The sequence below is a fragment of the Colletotrichum paranaense genome (assembly GCF_030867605.1).
Source record: "Colletotrichum paranaense strain IMI 384185 chromosome Unknown Scaffold_12.1, whole genome shotgun sequence".
Taxonomy (NCBI): Eukaryota; Fungi; Ascomycota; class Sordariomycetes; order Glomerellales; family Glomerellaceae; genus Colletotrichum; species Colletotrichum paranaense.
In genome coordinates, this window is record NW_026848970.1 from 1,431,569 (window position 1) to 1,447,355 (window position 15,787).

At 52.9% G+C, this 15,787-nt stretch overlaps 5 protein-coding genes across 5 annotated transcripts; all 5 read left to right on the forward strand.

Moving 5' to 3' along the window:
- Window positions 1–362: 362 nt before the first annotated feature.
- On the forward strand, window positions 363–8,456 carry CPAR01_13402 (AMP-binding enzyme; the record flags this gene model as incomplete). Its single annotated transcript, XM_060497656.1, has 2 exons — window positions 363–3,308; window positions 3,357–8,456. 2 exons carry the CDS (start codon window positions 363–365, stop codon window positions 8,454–8,456), a joined length of 8,046 nt encoding a protein of 2,681 aa, XP_060344049.1.
- A 439-nt stretch (window positions 8,457–8,895) lies between these two features.
- Window positions 8,896–9,807, forward strand: CPAR01_13403 (uncharacterized protein; the record flags this gene model as incomplete). The annotated part of the gene is made up of 1 exon (XM_060497657.1): window positions 8,896–9,807. One exon carries the CDS (start codon window positions 8,896–8,898, stop codon window positions 9,805–9,807), a length of 912 nt encoding a protein of 303 aa, XP_060344050.1.
- Window positions 9,808–10,737: 930 nt separating this feature from the next.
- CPAR01_13404 (O-methyltransferase) lies at window positions 10,738–12,141 on the forward strand (the record flags this gene model as incomplete). The annotated part of the gene is made up of 4 exons (XM_060497658.1): window positions 10,738–11,050; window positions 11,101–11,260; window positions 11,317–11,783; window positions 11,834–12,141. The coding sequence occupies 4 exons, from the start codon at window positions 10,738–10,740 to the stop codon at window positions 12,139–12,141; spliced, it is 1,248 nt and encodes a 415-aa protein (XP_060344051.1).
- An 858-nt stretch (window positions 12,142–12,999) lies between these two features.
- CPAR01_13405 (NmrA-like family protein) lies at window positions 13,000–14,079 on the forward strand (the record flags this gene model as incomplete). The annotated part of the gene is made up of 1 exon (XM_060497659.1): window positions 13,000–14,079. The coding sequence occupies one exon, from the start codon at window positions 13,000–13,002 to the stop codon at window positions 14,077–14,079; it is 1,080 nt and encodes a 359-aa protein (XP_060344052.1).
- A 397-nt stretch (window positions 14,080–14,476) lies between these two features.
- Window positions 14,477–15,641, forward strand: CPAR01_13406 (uncharacterized protein; the record flags this gene model as incomplete). The annotated part of the gene is made up of 2 exons (XM_060497660.1): window positions 14,477–14,549; window positions 14,602–15,641. 2 exons carry the CDS (start codon window positions 14,477–14,479, stop codon window positions 15,639–15,641), a joined length of 1,113 nt encoding a protein of 370 aa, XP_060344053.1.
- Window positions 15,642–15,787: the final 146 nt, after the last annotated feature.

Sequence of the window (15,787 nt, forward strand, 5' to 3'; positions counted from 1 at the left end):
CTCCGGCCCTTGAATCATCTTTCCTCTCGGTCTTTGTGTGTAACATTCCTTCGCCCGTTGGCCCTTCCATCACCTTGCATCTTCAAAGACGGGCTCCAACAAACACGCCCCCAGAATCGGCGCCCCCCAAGCTCGAGACTGCAAGCTCATCTCGTCCGACCAACGACATCACCTTTGAGCATCTTTGACCCTCGTCAGAGACCAACCTTTGATCCGTGTTACTTGGTCACCTCTGCTCGGTCGTCTCCTTTATTTGTGTTCATGCATCTTTGAGATACCCCTCCCAAGCTATCCACCCAGCTCTACCCTTCTTCTTCAGACCAGACCGAGCGAGCGAGCACTTACATACACACACGTCCAATATGGCAGACTCAGTCAGCCCAAAACAACTCCCCAAAATCGACACAACAATGTCGTCATTCCACACAGAGTCTGTTGAAGATAGACTTCTCTCAGCAACTGCCACCGTGCTAAATTTGCCGAGGAATAGCATAGAATTGTTCGACTCCTTCTCAGACTTGGGCGGCGACAGGCCCACAGCTGTCGCCCTCAGGAAAAGGTGTATGAGCCTCGGACTTGGTCTGAGGACGAGCGACATTCTACGCTGTCAAACCTTGGCGGAGCTTCAGACCTGCATCACCCCCTTCGTTCAGACCGCGCCTGTGTCCAAGGACAAGGACTCCGAAGGAGAGAGCAGCACCTCTCCCTCCGATGTCTTCAGCTCAAGTCCCAGACGAAACAGCGCCTGCTCAACTTCCTCGTGCGATTCCAGCAACAGCTCCGATGCGGCACCAATAAAATCACCACATTCCGAAATCGAACAATTCATCCAGTCTACGCCCCAGATTAGGAGTGCAGCCATCATCAGGCCAAAGGCTGGTTTCCTAGAGGGTAAGCTCGTGGCCTTCTTGACGTTGGCGTCGGGCCGGATATCGCAAACCAGCCTGTCCAGCATCCGACTCATTCCCCAATCACAGATGCACTTCGCCGGAAGCCAGGTCGCAGCTGTCCGACTGGCTCTCGAAACCTCGGAAGGTTCTCATTCTGTGCCAAACTCATGGATCGTGCTTGACCAAATGCCTTCAAACGGAGAGGGCTCCGTCGACCGGAGACGGCTCCAAACATGGATTCAGAACATCAACGAGGACATGTATCACCAAATATCCAGTCTCGAGTCTCACGAGCTCTTCCAGGAGCCCTTGACCGAGATGGAACGAGTTATGCAAAAGAAGGTCGCCGATGTTCTCCGCATACCACAACGGCAAGTCGGCATGAACTTCTCATTCGGTCAACTCGGCGGCGATGACATTTCCGCCATGATGCTCGTTGCGGCATGTCGGACCGAGTCCATCACGGTGAGACCCGAGGACGTTCACCAATGCCCTACTTTGGGGCAACTAGCATCACTCGCATACCGAAAAAACCACCGCACCGACACATGGAACGAGGAATCCACGGAAGGCTTCAAGCTGTCGCCAATACAACAGCTTTATTTCGATACCGGCATTGGCGGTCGCATCGAGCAACGAATGGGATCAGACGGGGGCTACCGGTTCAACCAAAGCATATTGCTTCGCGTCAAGAACAACTCGACGTTGGAAGATATTCACGCCGCCATTGCTACCGTAGTTGGCCATCACTCTATGCTACGCGCTCGTTTCCGGCCTGGCGTAGATGGCTGGACACAACGGATCATTCCAAAAGTCGACGGGTCTTATGGGTTCCGCTATCACTCGGTGAGCACGACGGAGGAGGTCATGGGCATTATCGCACAGTCACAGTCGAGCATTAACATCGAGACCGGGCCGGTCTTCTCAGTCGACCACTTCCGCACTCATGACGGCCAGCAGCTTGTTTACTTGCTCGCTCATCATCTGGTCGTAGACATGATGTCGTGGCGCATCATCATTCATGATCTTGATGAGCTACTACGAGAGGGCACACTGTTCTCTGAGCGTTCCATGCCGTTTCAACGGTGGAATGAGCTTCAAGAAGAATACATCAGCAGCAACCCGGATCAGCTAGTGATGCCTTACGACTTGCCCAGCGGCCAGTACGGATACTGGGGTCTCGAGGACTCACACAACACCTACGCCGAAATCTCAGTCGCCAGCTTCACCCTCACCCCAGAACTTACAGCAATTCTTCACACAGCATGCAACCAGGTCTTCAAGACTGACATGTCAGATATCTACATGGCGGCACTCCTCCTTTCATTCAGCCAGACATTTCACGATCGTAGAGCACCCGTGGTGTGGAATCAAGAGCACGGCAGAGAACCTTGGAGTCAAGACATTGACATCACAGAGACCGTCGGTTGGTTCACGTCACTGTGCCCTGTTTCTATGCCAGTTGACATGGCCGACGACTTCCTTCACATCTTGCGCAAGATGAAAGATACGAGACGATCAATACCTCGTCGTGGGTGGAACTACTTTGCATCTCGGTATTTTGGCCCCGAGGCCGCGACTCGAAGCACCGAAGGTTGGCCTTTCGAAATCATGTTCACGTATGCAGGGTCGGTTCAACAACTCGAGCGGGAGAAGGGCGTTCTTGAGCAACTCACCATTCCTGGAAGGCTGTGGTCAACAGATGCCGCCGACATTGGCTCGAGCGTGTCTAGGATTGCTCTATTCGAGGTCTCCGCCATGGTCGACCAAGGCTCGGCTTCCGTTCAGATCGTCTATAACAAGAACTCCAACCACCAGGATAAAATTGCTGACTGGATTCAAATGTATGAGCACCTACTATACGAAGCCATCGGCAGGTTGCGATACCGTGGCCAAGAACTCACTCTGTCCGATGTTCCAATGCTCGACACGACGTACGAGGGCCTGGCGAAACTCAATACCGATCGATTGGTTGCACTCGGCTTATCCAGTGCTCGGGATATCGAGGACGTCTTACCCGTCACAGCGCTGCAGCAGGAGATCCTCATCAGTCAAACCCAAGATTTGGAGACCTGCCACAACAATGCCATCTACGAGTTATCATCGCCGAACGGAGTCTTGGCCGACCAAGCTCAAATTTGCACCATTTGGCAGCAGATCGTAGCCAAGTACCCTGCTCTGAGGACTGTCTTCATAGACAGCATTTCCGAGAATGGTTTATTCGATCAAGTCATCCTGCGGAAGTGCTCACCAGATATGCTTTTTGTCGACGCAGAAGCAGGAACAGACCCTATGGCTGTTCTCAATGCCTTGCCACCGATGAGTCCGACGCCGTCTAACCCGCGCCACCGAGTGTCAGTGTGCAAGTCGCACGCGAGCACTTTTCTGAGGCTTGACATTAGCCACGCCCTATGTGATGTGAGTTGTGAACCCGCTTGATTGAAACATCCGCTGACACTTCCCTAGGCCTTGAGTCTTCAAAATATCGTTTGGGATTTGAAGAGAATGTACAACTCAAGCAAGCTGTCCATGAAGATGCTTGACCCATCGCATGCTGCTTGCGTTCAACATATCTCATCTGCTCGGCAAGAAAACAGCCTCAACTTCTGGATCGGCCGCCTTCAAGAGACGCGGCCATGCTTGTTCCCACGCCTGATGACAGTAAACAACAACACCATGCAACACACAAACTTTCATATTGAATTGCCGGTGACTCAAATCGACGAATTTTGTCGATCGCAAGGCATCAGCCGATCGACTGTGATGCGCATGGCCTGGGGGCTTGTTCTACGCGCCTTCACCGGTTCTAGCCAAGTCTGCTTTGGCTACCGCTCATCAGGCCGAGATACAGGAAACGCCCCCGAGGGCTTGATTCTTTCGGTCGGCGCGTTCGAAAACACCACAGCCTGTACAGTCGGGCTCGAAAATCACAAGTCCGTCGCAACAGTCCTCAAATCCGTCGAAGATGATTCTGCTGCTTGCAGCCGGCATCAGAACGTACCAATGTCGGAAATTCAGCACGCGTTGGGTCTCAAGGGCGACAAGCTCTTCAACACGTGTCTGTCATACCAAGAAGAGCCTCACGAGCTAAAGAGCCGGTTTAGCTCTACGCGTCCCCCCATGAGGCTCTCCTGCATTCAGGCTTTCAACACCCCCGACTTCGACGTCACATTTTCTCTGACTCTCGTGAACGGCCAGCTTGTCACAGGCGTCTCTCACAGGCTCATGACCCCTTCCCAAGCTCAGAACCTTACGAATACTTTTGGGCGTGCTGTTGTGGCCATACTCGGAAGCCCGGAAGGCGCGCTCAGCAGTATCGACCTTTTCACCGACAGAGACTATGCCCAGTTACTGATCCGGGACTGGGGAGCCGAGAATACGACCGAGCCTTTGCCTGGCTGTGTCCACGCCCTGATTTCTCAACAAGCACGACTTCGACCAGATGCTCAGGCGATCTGCGCCTGGGATGGCGAGCTCTCGTATAGACAGGTCGGCCGCCTTGTTTCCCGCCTAGCCACGTATCTTACTCAATGGGGTGTTCGCCCCGGCGTTTCTGTTCCCGTCATTCTCGACAAGAACAAGTGGGCGGTCATCAGCATCCTGGCCGTGTTGAAGGCTGGTGGCTGCTTTGTTCCCATTGACGCCGAGGATCGAGCCAATGTTGAGACGTTCGTCCGCCAGCTTTCGCCCAAGGTCGTCATCGCAACGGACATGCTCTGGAAGAATCTGGAGGCCATTGTCGATGGAGTCGTAGTTGTGGATGATACGCTTTTTGAAGTTGACTTCTCTTTGGAGGCGCCTTTGCCCATGGCCGCGCCCAATGATGCCGCATGCATTCTTCTTTCTCCAGGCTCGTCCCGAGGCAGGGAGGCAAAGGGAATCATCTTCCATCATGCAGCCCTTTCTTCAGCATTCGTCACACAAGGTCGCGCTCTTAATCTTAACCAGGAGAGTCGTACAATGCAGCTATCGTCTTTCAATGTCGATACCGCCTTGATTGAGCTACTGTCGACGTTGGTGCATGGCGGTTGTGTGTGTATCCCTTCTTCCGTTGATAGAACCAGCGATATCGTCGGCGCTGCTCGAAGGATGGAAGTCAACTGGTCTTACATGACACCAGTCCTGGCACGGAAGATTTCACCCGCTGCGATCCCCAGCCTGAGGACGATCTGCTTCAGAACGCGACGTCTGGACGAAGATACCTGCGCGCCCTGGGTGGCTAAGACGAAAGTCCTGCTGGCCTACGGTGCTCCTGATATCTGCCCTCTTGGTGTTTCCGTCTTGGAGGTCAAGAAAGCTGCCGATCTCACCCGAGTCGCGCCTCCATTCCTCGGAAGGTTCTGGATTGTCAACCCTGAAGATCATCGTAGGCTGATGCCCATCGGTGCCATTGGCGAACTCATCATCGAGAGTCCCACATTGGCGCATCGATTTGTCCCCGGCCAGCCCTTGGCGCATCTTCCCCAGGACTCCGATGTGTCACTCGAGGATGGCAAACCTCGGACACGTTACTTCAAGACGGGCCATCGCGTCCGATACATGGAGGATGGCTTGCTTGACTTCGTCTCCAGTGGCCGTGACGACGTTGAGATCAACGGGCAAGTCATTCCAGTTGCTGAAGTCGAGCAGAAGCTCCGCCGATGTCTCGGCCAAGGCGTGGATCTCGCTGTTGAATCCATCATCAGCCGCGACGCGCAACCGTCCCTTGCCGCTTTTGTCGAGCTTGGAGAGAAGTTATTTGAAGGATCGGAGGACCTTACGAGGATTACAATCACCACCAAGGAGCGCACCTATATTGCGAAGAAGCTCATTGAGTCCTCGTTGGGAACTAGTCTGCCCTCACACATGATGCCAACCATCTTTGTTCCCGTTAGGCACCTTCCCGTCACACCGTCGTTGAAGGTCAACCGTCGCAAGCTCCAGAAGATGGTCGGTTGGCTGTCGCAAGAACAGTTACAGGCTCTCTCCTCGGTTACATCGCCCGATGAAGTCCGCGTGGTCGGCATCAAGCCTCTTCCGCTGACTCAGGTTGAGGAGCGCATGAGATCAATCTGGGCGAATCTCCTGGGAGTAGAGGCTTCAGGCATTCGAGGCAATCAGAGCTTTCCTATGCTGGGCGGCCAGAGCTTTCTCGCAGGCCAACTGGTTGTCGCATGCCGCAAACAGGGACTCATCATTGCTCTGCCGGATGTCCTGCGTGGCGCCACCCTCACAGAGCTTTGCCAAGGCGTAACACTGAGCTCAGACTACGCTCTCGAGACTGCGGAGCCGGAACGCAATGCTGCTCCATCCCTGGGATCCTCCTCAGAGATCCTTTTCGAGGAGCAGTTCATCAACGATGTGATTGCTCCGAAGCTCAATGTCGAACGAGACGCCATTAACGATGTCGCAGAAGCCTCTGCTACTCAACTCAAGTTTCTCGAGACCGGCCTACTCAAAGGGAGCTCAAGCCTCACTTACTTCACCTTCAGCTTCACCGGTGCAGTCCAGACGAAAAAGCTGGAGGCCGTCTGCATCTGTCTCGCCAAGATCCACCCAATCCTCCGGACCGCATTTGTCTCCCACGAGAGGCGGGTCTACCAAGTTGCCTTTAAGTCTTTCGTCCCAGAGTTCAAAAGGATCGAAGTCCCGACATGGAGGGTATCGGCGATGACGGAGAAGTTGATCAAGAGGGATCAGACTGGCTCATTCAACTTGGAAGTTCCTATGACCAAGTTCTTCTTCGTCGATGCTGGAAAGCAGTCCAATCTTGTCTTGCGACTTTCTGGAGCGCAGTACGACGACGCTTCCATCTCGCTTTTGCTGCAGCACTTGAAGAGCATTTACATTGCGCCGTCCTGTCCGCCACGAAGGGCGACCTACTTTGACTTTGTGCGCTCTGCTCAATTGGCTCATGCTACTGGTGCACAAGATCACTGGTCTTCCATGCTGGATGGCGCCAAGATGACTCAGGTTGTTGCCCACAGCAGGCCACCGCCAATGAGCACGAACGTCAAGACGATCACTCAGAAGGTCGCGGTTATGTCCTTGGCCAACTTGGGCATCTCATTTGACACTATCGTCAAGTCAGCTTGGGCCATGGTTCTAGCTAACCTTTCCGGCTCAGGCGACGTTCTCTTTGGTGAGATCGTCGAGGGAAGACACCTTAGACTGTCGGATGGATCCGATGTTTCTGGCACCCTTGGGCCAGTATCAAACGCCATTCCAGTCCGCGTCCGATTTGCAGACACTCTGAGCAGCCCCCTCGAGCTCCTCAAGTATGTTCACGGCCAACGTGTTATGAGCATCCCGTTCGAGAACATGGGCTGGCTCGAGATCGTCGAGAAGTGCACCAAGCTCCCGTACTGGACGCGCTTCAGCACAGTCGTCGAGCACCGCCATCAGGATGCCGCCAAGGAGGCGGCAGTCTTCAACCTCGGCACCATCAAGTGCAAGTTCAGCGTTCAGGAACCCATCAGCAGGGACGTGTACGATCTTCACGTCATTTCCACGCAAGAAGATGCAAACAGCGGCGACATCTCCATCACCTTCTGCGAGAACCGCATCCCGAGTTTGTTTGCTAATGAGACGCTAAAATCACTCTGCTCTAGCATCGAGCTTCTCACCTCGGTTTCTATGCTTCACCCGCTCATCCCCTCCTCGATCGACTATTGTGCCGTTCCGCCCCAAATTCCCTTGCCTCAGCTGGACATGGAGACGAAGCCGACCAATGCAGGCTCCAGCATGTCTGAAGACCACCGCAAAGCCGTGCAGCTCAGCATCTCCAAAATTTGGACAAAGGTGCTGGATCCTAGGTCACTCGGTGTTCCCGAAACACAGCTTCCCAACGCGGCGTTCTACGATCTTTGGGGTAGCATGATGCCCGCATCCCAACTCGCCGAGTCTCTCACCCAGGAACTGCCCAAATCAGGTCTTCCCGGGACTCACAACCTGTCAATCTCGATGGAAGAAATTATGGCGCACCCTACAATGGCGGAGCAATTCGAGCTTGTGGCCCGCAAGATGCGCGACGCCAAGAGAAGGACTATTGCCGACGTCCTCTCGCCAAAGTCCCACCCGGCATGGAGTCGCGGGCTGAAGCGACTTAGCACAACGGTGATTCGTGAAAAGGCGTCTCACCAGAGCGGGTTGAGCAGCACGAGTGCCAGCTCGTCTAGCTCGGTGGACGCTTATCGCGGCCCGGCCGCACAGCCACTACCGCCTATGGACTCTATCGCCGAGGGTGCCGTCAGCGGTGTAGGCAGCACTCGCACGGGGAGACCAACGTCGGCTGTTGAGCTGGAGGGCCCGAGGAGGCCGAGGCTGAGCCTTGCGGTTCAGCATGACGGGAGCAGCATGGAGAGCATGACGACTGGTAGCAGTCGAACGGACGAGGGTGATGAGAATCGCGACGTTGCGGAGAATGAGAATGAAGACGGCGATGTAGTTAGTCCTTTGAGTGTGTCGACTGCCCCGACTCCGGTCCGGGAGAGCAGGATACGGAGAAAGGCGGGGAGTGTACTGAGCAGGATCAGCCTCGTGAGTCCTGTGAGTGTCGCCGGGTCCAAGTCTTCTGGACCCCATTGAGTGGGCATGTGAGTGTACGAAAAGTGTTGTTCTTAACGCCTTGAGAGGCTAGAGTAGTATACCTCGGAGGTTTCCTTTGTTTCTAGCGAGCAGATTGTTGCAAGATATCCAAGAAATGCAATATACTTAGTAATGTTTGTTACAATGAGTCTCGAGCTGCAGCCTTATTCACTGCTCGACTCCGCCAATCGTGAAGTCGGACATCTGTTCCCTCCTACAACCCAGAATGAACCAACAAGTTTCTCGCTCCTGGTCAGCAATTTGACGGGCGCGTCATCGCGCCCTTTGGTTGACACATTGACTCCCGATCTCCACATCATTGAAAGAATGAACGCAGTACTCCGTGAACGACCTCTTATACGACCACGTTCACCTTTCAATGTAACCATCAGTTGGATTACTCTTCTTCATTTCAAGTAACATTCACAAGTCATTCATAATGTCCAAACTCCCTCTCAAATCCCTCTCCCTCATCCTCTCCCCTTACCACGTCGGCCTCCTCAACAAAGGCCCCGGCGCCGGCCCAGCATTCCTCAAAACCTCCGGTCTCGACTCTACACTCCGCTCCCTCGGCCTCCCCGTCCACGAAGTCCAAGTCGAGCCGATCGACGACCACGAAGGTGAAATCGGACGCAGCTTCGAGGTCATCAGACGAACCGCGAACCTAGTAGCGCAAGAACGCCGCAGGGGTTCGTTCCCGATCATCCTCGCCGGGAACTGTAGTTCCGCGGTGGGCGTCGCGGCGGGGCTTCACGCGTCGCGAGCGTCTGGAGATGGGGGGCTGGGGTGTGTGTGGTTTGACGCGCACGATGATTTTAATACACCCGACACCGTTATGAGCGGGTACTTTGATTCGATGCCGATTGCCATGCTCGCGGGGCAGTGCTGGAAGGGTCTATTGCGGACGGTCCCGGGACACGAGGCGATGGATTTGGAGCGGTTGGTGCATGTTGGTATGAGGGACGTGAATGACTTGGAGCGGGCCAGGGTGGAAGAGGCAGGGTTCGATATCGTCTGGGGCAGCACCAAGAGGAAGGTTGATTTCGGTGCCGAGCTTGGGGTTGTGCTGCAGCGGAAGAAGCTTGGTGCTACGATGGTTCACTTTGATGTTGATTCTTTGGATACGTCAATCGGACACGCGAACCGGTTTGCTGCGCCGGGTGGGCTGTTGAGGGAGGACATTATCGGGTGCTTTGAGGGGATCTCGGAGAAGACTGAGCCGATGTCTCTTACAGTGGCTTCGTTTGACCCGTCGTATGAGGGGGCTGAGAATCTTGCGGCGGTTGCGGTTGAGGCGATTAAGGTGTTTTTGCAGTCGTTGGTCAAATCGGGTGTGCTAGCTAAGCCGTGAGCCGTTTACTTATCAGAAGTATGATAACTCGGGATGGCAATGTTTGTTTTCCAGCAGCCTTTGTCTCATTTCCTGCTCTCATTTGATAGTGGCTTTTCTTGATGGTTGGTCATATCACCATGTCTCTGGCGCTCCGGGGCCTCGGATCGATGCTGGCACCCGATGAGTCTCGCTGGGGAAGATGTCAACGCTTAGCGAGGTCGAAATACCCGCGCGAGGAGCTCATTGGTTATTGAGCGGCGAGTCCGGTTCATACTGGTGTAGGTCTTGACTGCCGAAGAAAGATCCATGTATTTTTGCCTCCAAAGACTTTCGTTGACATTGAAGCTTGGGGATTTTAACAGCCTTACTCCCCTGCTAATGCATGCAGACGAGCGCCCACCAGAATGCGCTACCCATGTATTGGGAGAGATGTCAATGACATGGAGATTAACATTGATGATTTGAATTGGCGGTTGCAGAGTAGGACAACTCTGTTGAAGGGCGTATCTGCTCTTGTCTTCTCATAGCGAGGTGACACTTGTGAATAAGTACTTGGCCATATCACCATCGCCTCCAAAGGGAGTTGGTTTACATGGAGTCTCGTCCCCAGCGAGCCCACGATGTGCTCGCCTTCCTCTCGATGAATACAAGCAACGGTTACCAGGTTGCCAGTGACCACCCCTTCCAGGTTGGCATTGTCTGCAGCGATATCATGCAGTTTGCTACTATTTGTTTGTCGCGCCTAATCGGCATCCCTGTTCCTACGAAAGACGAGTTGGGTCGAGGTGTTTGCTTGTCAATTCCACCAACGCCAAGCTGTCGACTCTTCCCCAGTATAAAATGGCGGGTCCCGAGTATGTGACTTGTTTCTCGCGTAACTTTCGTCTCATCATCCTCGAAAAGCAGTAAAACAAAGTCCCCGATCGGCCGTCAGACTACTTCGTGAATATGGGAGAAATCGCGGCCGAAGCCTCTTTGGAGCTCAGAAAGCTCGCGGTGGATCTGCTCAATGAAGTGGATGCGTATGACACAGCCAACGTCTTGAATCCCAAGAGCGATCGCGACTTCAAGTCTAGTATTATCCAAAGAGCACAAGCCATCATCGACAAGCTCGAGGACACTCCACGGGAGAGGGCTATGAATGATTGCATCAAGGTCGGCGAGATGACCGCAAAGCAGCTCTTCAATGCCTGGGGAGTCTTCCAAAAGATCCCAGTACAGGGTTCAATTTCATACAAGGAGTTGGCTAATATTGTTGGATGTGAGCTGCAGCTGCTCGGTAAGATTACCACCATACCCCTCGGTTTCAAGATGAAGGACTCATTGTCGACTTTCCCGTTCTAGTTCGCCTCGCGTGGATGTTGAACTCCACTGGCATCCTGAAGCAAGTCGGTGAGGATGCTGTGGCCCATACTGGAAAGTCCAAAATGTTCATCAACGACAACCCAGACGGGGATCTCACCAGAATCGTGTAAGTGCTTGATTACGGCAATCCACGAGTCTCCTTACGAAAAGCTGACCTGTAAGCTTCGTACATGGCATGGTGTCATACGCCCAGTTCGAGAAGTACTTCCATGCCTACGGGCTCCAAGAACCACGAGGCCGAACACACGTTCCATACACCTTTGCGTACGGCCAGCCAGAGAAGAACATTTGGGAGGTCTCTCTCCAGAATCCTGACGACAAGAGGATCTTTTTGCGTTCAATGAAGGCAATGGGAATGCTTCTTCCGGTCTGTGGCGTCTACGACTTCTCCTGGATCTCAGATGCCGCGCACTCAGGACCAGCTGACAGGCCCCTTTTTGTTGATGTTGGAGGCGGCAGCGGTCATGCCATGAGGATTATCTGCGACGACTATGATATACCATTCGATCGATGCGTTCTCCAAGATCTTGACACAGTCATTGGCGAGGTCGCCCAATCTCAAGATTCTATTGCCTCACTAGGAACGAAGTTGATGGCAATTGATTTTCACAAGGAACAGCCAGTCAAAGGTTTGCCGGTACTCTATCACTTCTCCAGAACGATGGCTAATATGAACCAGGTGCAATTGTGTACTATATTCGTTATTGTCTTCATAATTACAGTGATGACTTGGTGGTGGAGATCCTGGCCTGCATCGCAAGCTCCATGGCGCAGGATAGTCGTCTGTTGATCGCGGAGCAAGTCACGCCGAACCCGCCCTCGGCTCATACGGCAGCCATTGATCTTTTGATGCTGAGTGTCGGCGGTAAGGAACGGCCGAGACAGGTGTGGAAAGATGTTCTCGCCAAGGCCGGGCTGGGAAGAGTCGAGTTTTGGACATCACCGGGCAACCCGCATGGCATTATTGAGTGCTTCAAGAGATCTTGAACTGAGGTGGTTGCCTGCTTTGAACATGAGGCCTGCGTCGATGCGTTACTTAAAGTACTTTGCTTTTGAGAGTAGTCTTATCAAATCTCTCCGCGGTGAAAGCTTAAGCCATTGAAGCGCGTGTGAAGCCGGGGGCCTAATCCAACTTTCTAAGTAGGATCGATGACTTAGTCTTCGAAGATTGGTCAGCCAAAGATCATAGCCACTACCTGTCAAGCCATTGTGAGATCCGATTACTGATCAAGCATTTGGACATCACGTGTCTGGCGCCCTTCTCAAGACAAACACTTGGCAGAAAGGAATACAGGGTAATTTGGATGTTTCTGCTTCCTTTGACAGCGAGCCTCATTAGCTGCTTCCATCACCAAGGATCGTGGAATGGCAGCGCACATGCAACTGATGAAGCGTACCAGCTTTGGCAGGGACATTGGAGCAGAAAAATATGCAGCCTTCATTGTATTCTGATCCTGACGGTAGCTCTGGAAGAAGGCTGTAAGTGCCTTTGAAGCATTTGGGCCCGTGCTTTGTTTGCTGTCTGGTCATGTTTCCAAAACACCGTCTTCATTGGTGGTCGAGAAGGATCACTAATCACCTAATGTTGATTGAATAACTAATCAGTGAGAGCAAGTCTAAGCTTGTCTTCTGACTTCACGTTGCTTATAAACTACAGGTAAAATTACGTAGGGGATCCGACGGGAGGAGGCGAGGAAGTATCAAGTATCGCTTGTAAGATAGATTATAAGAAAATGCCCCCGGCACCTTGCAGTGAGAAGAGCAGCGTGCATTTGCGGTAATTGACAAGGATCACTATAGTAAGCGCAACTCATAATTCTCAAATCACTTAAATATCTCACCAATATGGCAAACCGCCGTATCTTCGTCATTGGTGCCACTGGTGCCCAAGGTCTTCCCGTCTGTCGAGGTCTTGCCAAGGATGGAGGCTACAGTCTGCGCGTATTGACGCGTGACTCCAGCTCTGCGAGGGCAAAAGAACTCTCGAAACTCGGAGATGTTAAGTTTATTGAGGGGACTTTCGCCAACGAAGATGACCTACGCAAGGGATTCGCCGGATGCTGGGGTGCTTTCATCAACATCGATGGTTTCAACTGCGGCGAGAAGGCAGAGACCTACTGGACGATCCGCTGCTACGAGCTGGCGGTGGAGCTCGGGATCAAGTTCTTCGTCTTTGGAAATCTCGACTACGGTTATAAGAAGAGTGGCTATAACCCAAAGTTTCGGTGTGGACACTACGACGGCAAGGGTCGTCTGGCCGAGTGGATGCTACAGCAGAGAAAGAGCAACGACATGGGTGTCGCCATCTTCACTACCGGCCCTTACATTGAGATGACAATCTCTTCCAAGACGATCATGACGCCACGGGTCGAGAACGGGATTGTCACATGGAGAGTACCTCTTGGTGCAGGCGCAGTTCCCCACGTTGCCCTCGATGATTGCGAATATTATGCCCGTTGGCTCTTCGACCACCCCGAAAGATCTGATGGGATGGATCTGGAGGTGTCCATTGACCATATTCACTACGAGGACCTAGCAAAAGCGTTTGAAAAGGTCACGGGAAAGCCCGCTCAGTACGTTGACACTCCCATGGACGTCTATTTCGACAACTTCCCAATCTCCAGCCAACCTGCGGGTTACAACGCTGATCCCACGGACCCGGCGACTATGTCAGTTAGAGAAAACTTCTCGGGCTTCTGGACAATGTGGACAAACTCTGGGGGCAACAAGGGCGTCATTCAACGTGACTACGCGCTCTTGGACGAGATTCACCCAGAGAGAATCAAGACGGCGGAGGAGTTCTTCCGCAGGGAGAGTGAGAAACGTCGCCTCGCTGGTCTTGGGGAGCTTTTTGAAGTCATTGAGGCAAACAACCTTGCATCCATTCTGAAGCTTGGCGAGGATAACCGCAAGGGGAAGTTGTAGTTGATTGGAAGGGGATTGCGACCTGCGTAGCAAAATTGACGAGAATCGAGCAATTTACTTCCCTTGAGAAAGAGATCAGAATTGGCACCTTCAGACTCCAGAACTATGCATATGAGTTTAAAGTTTCCGTGATAATTGTTGAACTTTCGCGTTCGAGGCATTCGAATACACCTGACTTGGCATCCGGACATTGCGGAGATTAGGTTGTGCTCAATGTCCGCAACGCAGACTCACTCAACCTCCCCCCGTCAAACCACTTGTACAGCGTTCTGAAAGTAAATTTGCATACGTCAATCTGTCGAGATACGCTTCGATCCCTTTCTTTGAACGTTGAATCAATTGCAGACCTCAAGGAGTCGGTAGTTCAGGTTTAGCTGTTTGTGACCACCACGTCAAAATGCCGCGCAGAAAGATGCCTGATGCGAAGGACCGTCGGAAGCGCCAAAACGCCGACGCCCAGCGGGCATACCGTATGCAACCTAAGAACCCTCATATGATGTATTCTGCTAACTGAAAAACCAGGCGCGAGGCAGAAGACCAAAGTCCGGCATCTAGAGCAGATGGTCGCCGCTGCGTGGGTAACGCAAGAACCAGCAGCGGAAGACTGCGTCAAGGAGGTTGTAACCTACCCTCCTACTCGCTATACGGTGGACGAGCCATCAAATAGCAAGGCAGACGCGTGTACTGCTTCATGCAATATTACAGCTTCGGATATTTACCGGGCGTTGCTATCCCTTTCAGCCCTTGAAAATAGGAAAGGCTGGGGCATCATAGTGAGGGAGAACTTTACACTTCGTGACGTTGTCAAGTACGGATTGATAGCCACGGGATACTCCATGGACCCTGTACTTTACGATAGCGCCTTGTCGCTGTCATCGCGTGAGTGGTTCGCAACTGTGAAAGCGCGATGCGGCAGTGTCGACATGAGGCAGGTTGTTATTGCCGGCCTCAGGATACTGGCTCATCTTACGGCACCGAATGAGCAGCCGACACTTGAATGGCTCCAGCCAATTTGGCCCAGCCCCTCCAGAGGCGTCATTCACCTAAGGTCAATTTCATACGCGTCGGCAATGCGTGCGATAGCAGCTCAGCTCAGCATAACGACAGAGTATCTGATGGATGAGAACGCGCAGTCACCATTCTACAGCATTGCACATAGTCCTCTGAGCGAACACGACAACAACTCGAGCGACAATGACACAAATCTTCAAAAGATCACTCCGGATCTGAGGCCGACTTTCATCCAGCGTGCTCGTGCTCATCATCCTTGCTTCGACTTGATCCCCTGGCCATCTTTCCGCTCCAACGTCATCGCATTCGCTTCCGAGGCCTCGCCGCAGATAGACGAGGATGACCTCTGTATCGACATGCTGGGCGGAGGAGTTCAATGCTGGGGCTCCGTAATGGGCTCCATGCATGGGCGTGGGGACGGTGTGCCGTGGGATGGCCGCAGCTGGGAAGCGATGCCATGGTTTCTGGAAAAATGGAAAGGAGTAATAAGAGATGATCAAGACGGCATAATACATAACAGTGCTTGGTGGAGGAGTTTACGGGGCTGTTAAGAGGCAGGGAACCTTGTAAATGACCATATGTAATGGACTTGTGTACAGATTTCGCAAATTTCTCTGGAAAGGTAGGTTCTAGTTGTTATACACAGGGGAGAAGAGTAAGGAAGACCAAGAGCAACATGAGAAATCAGGATAGGGCA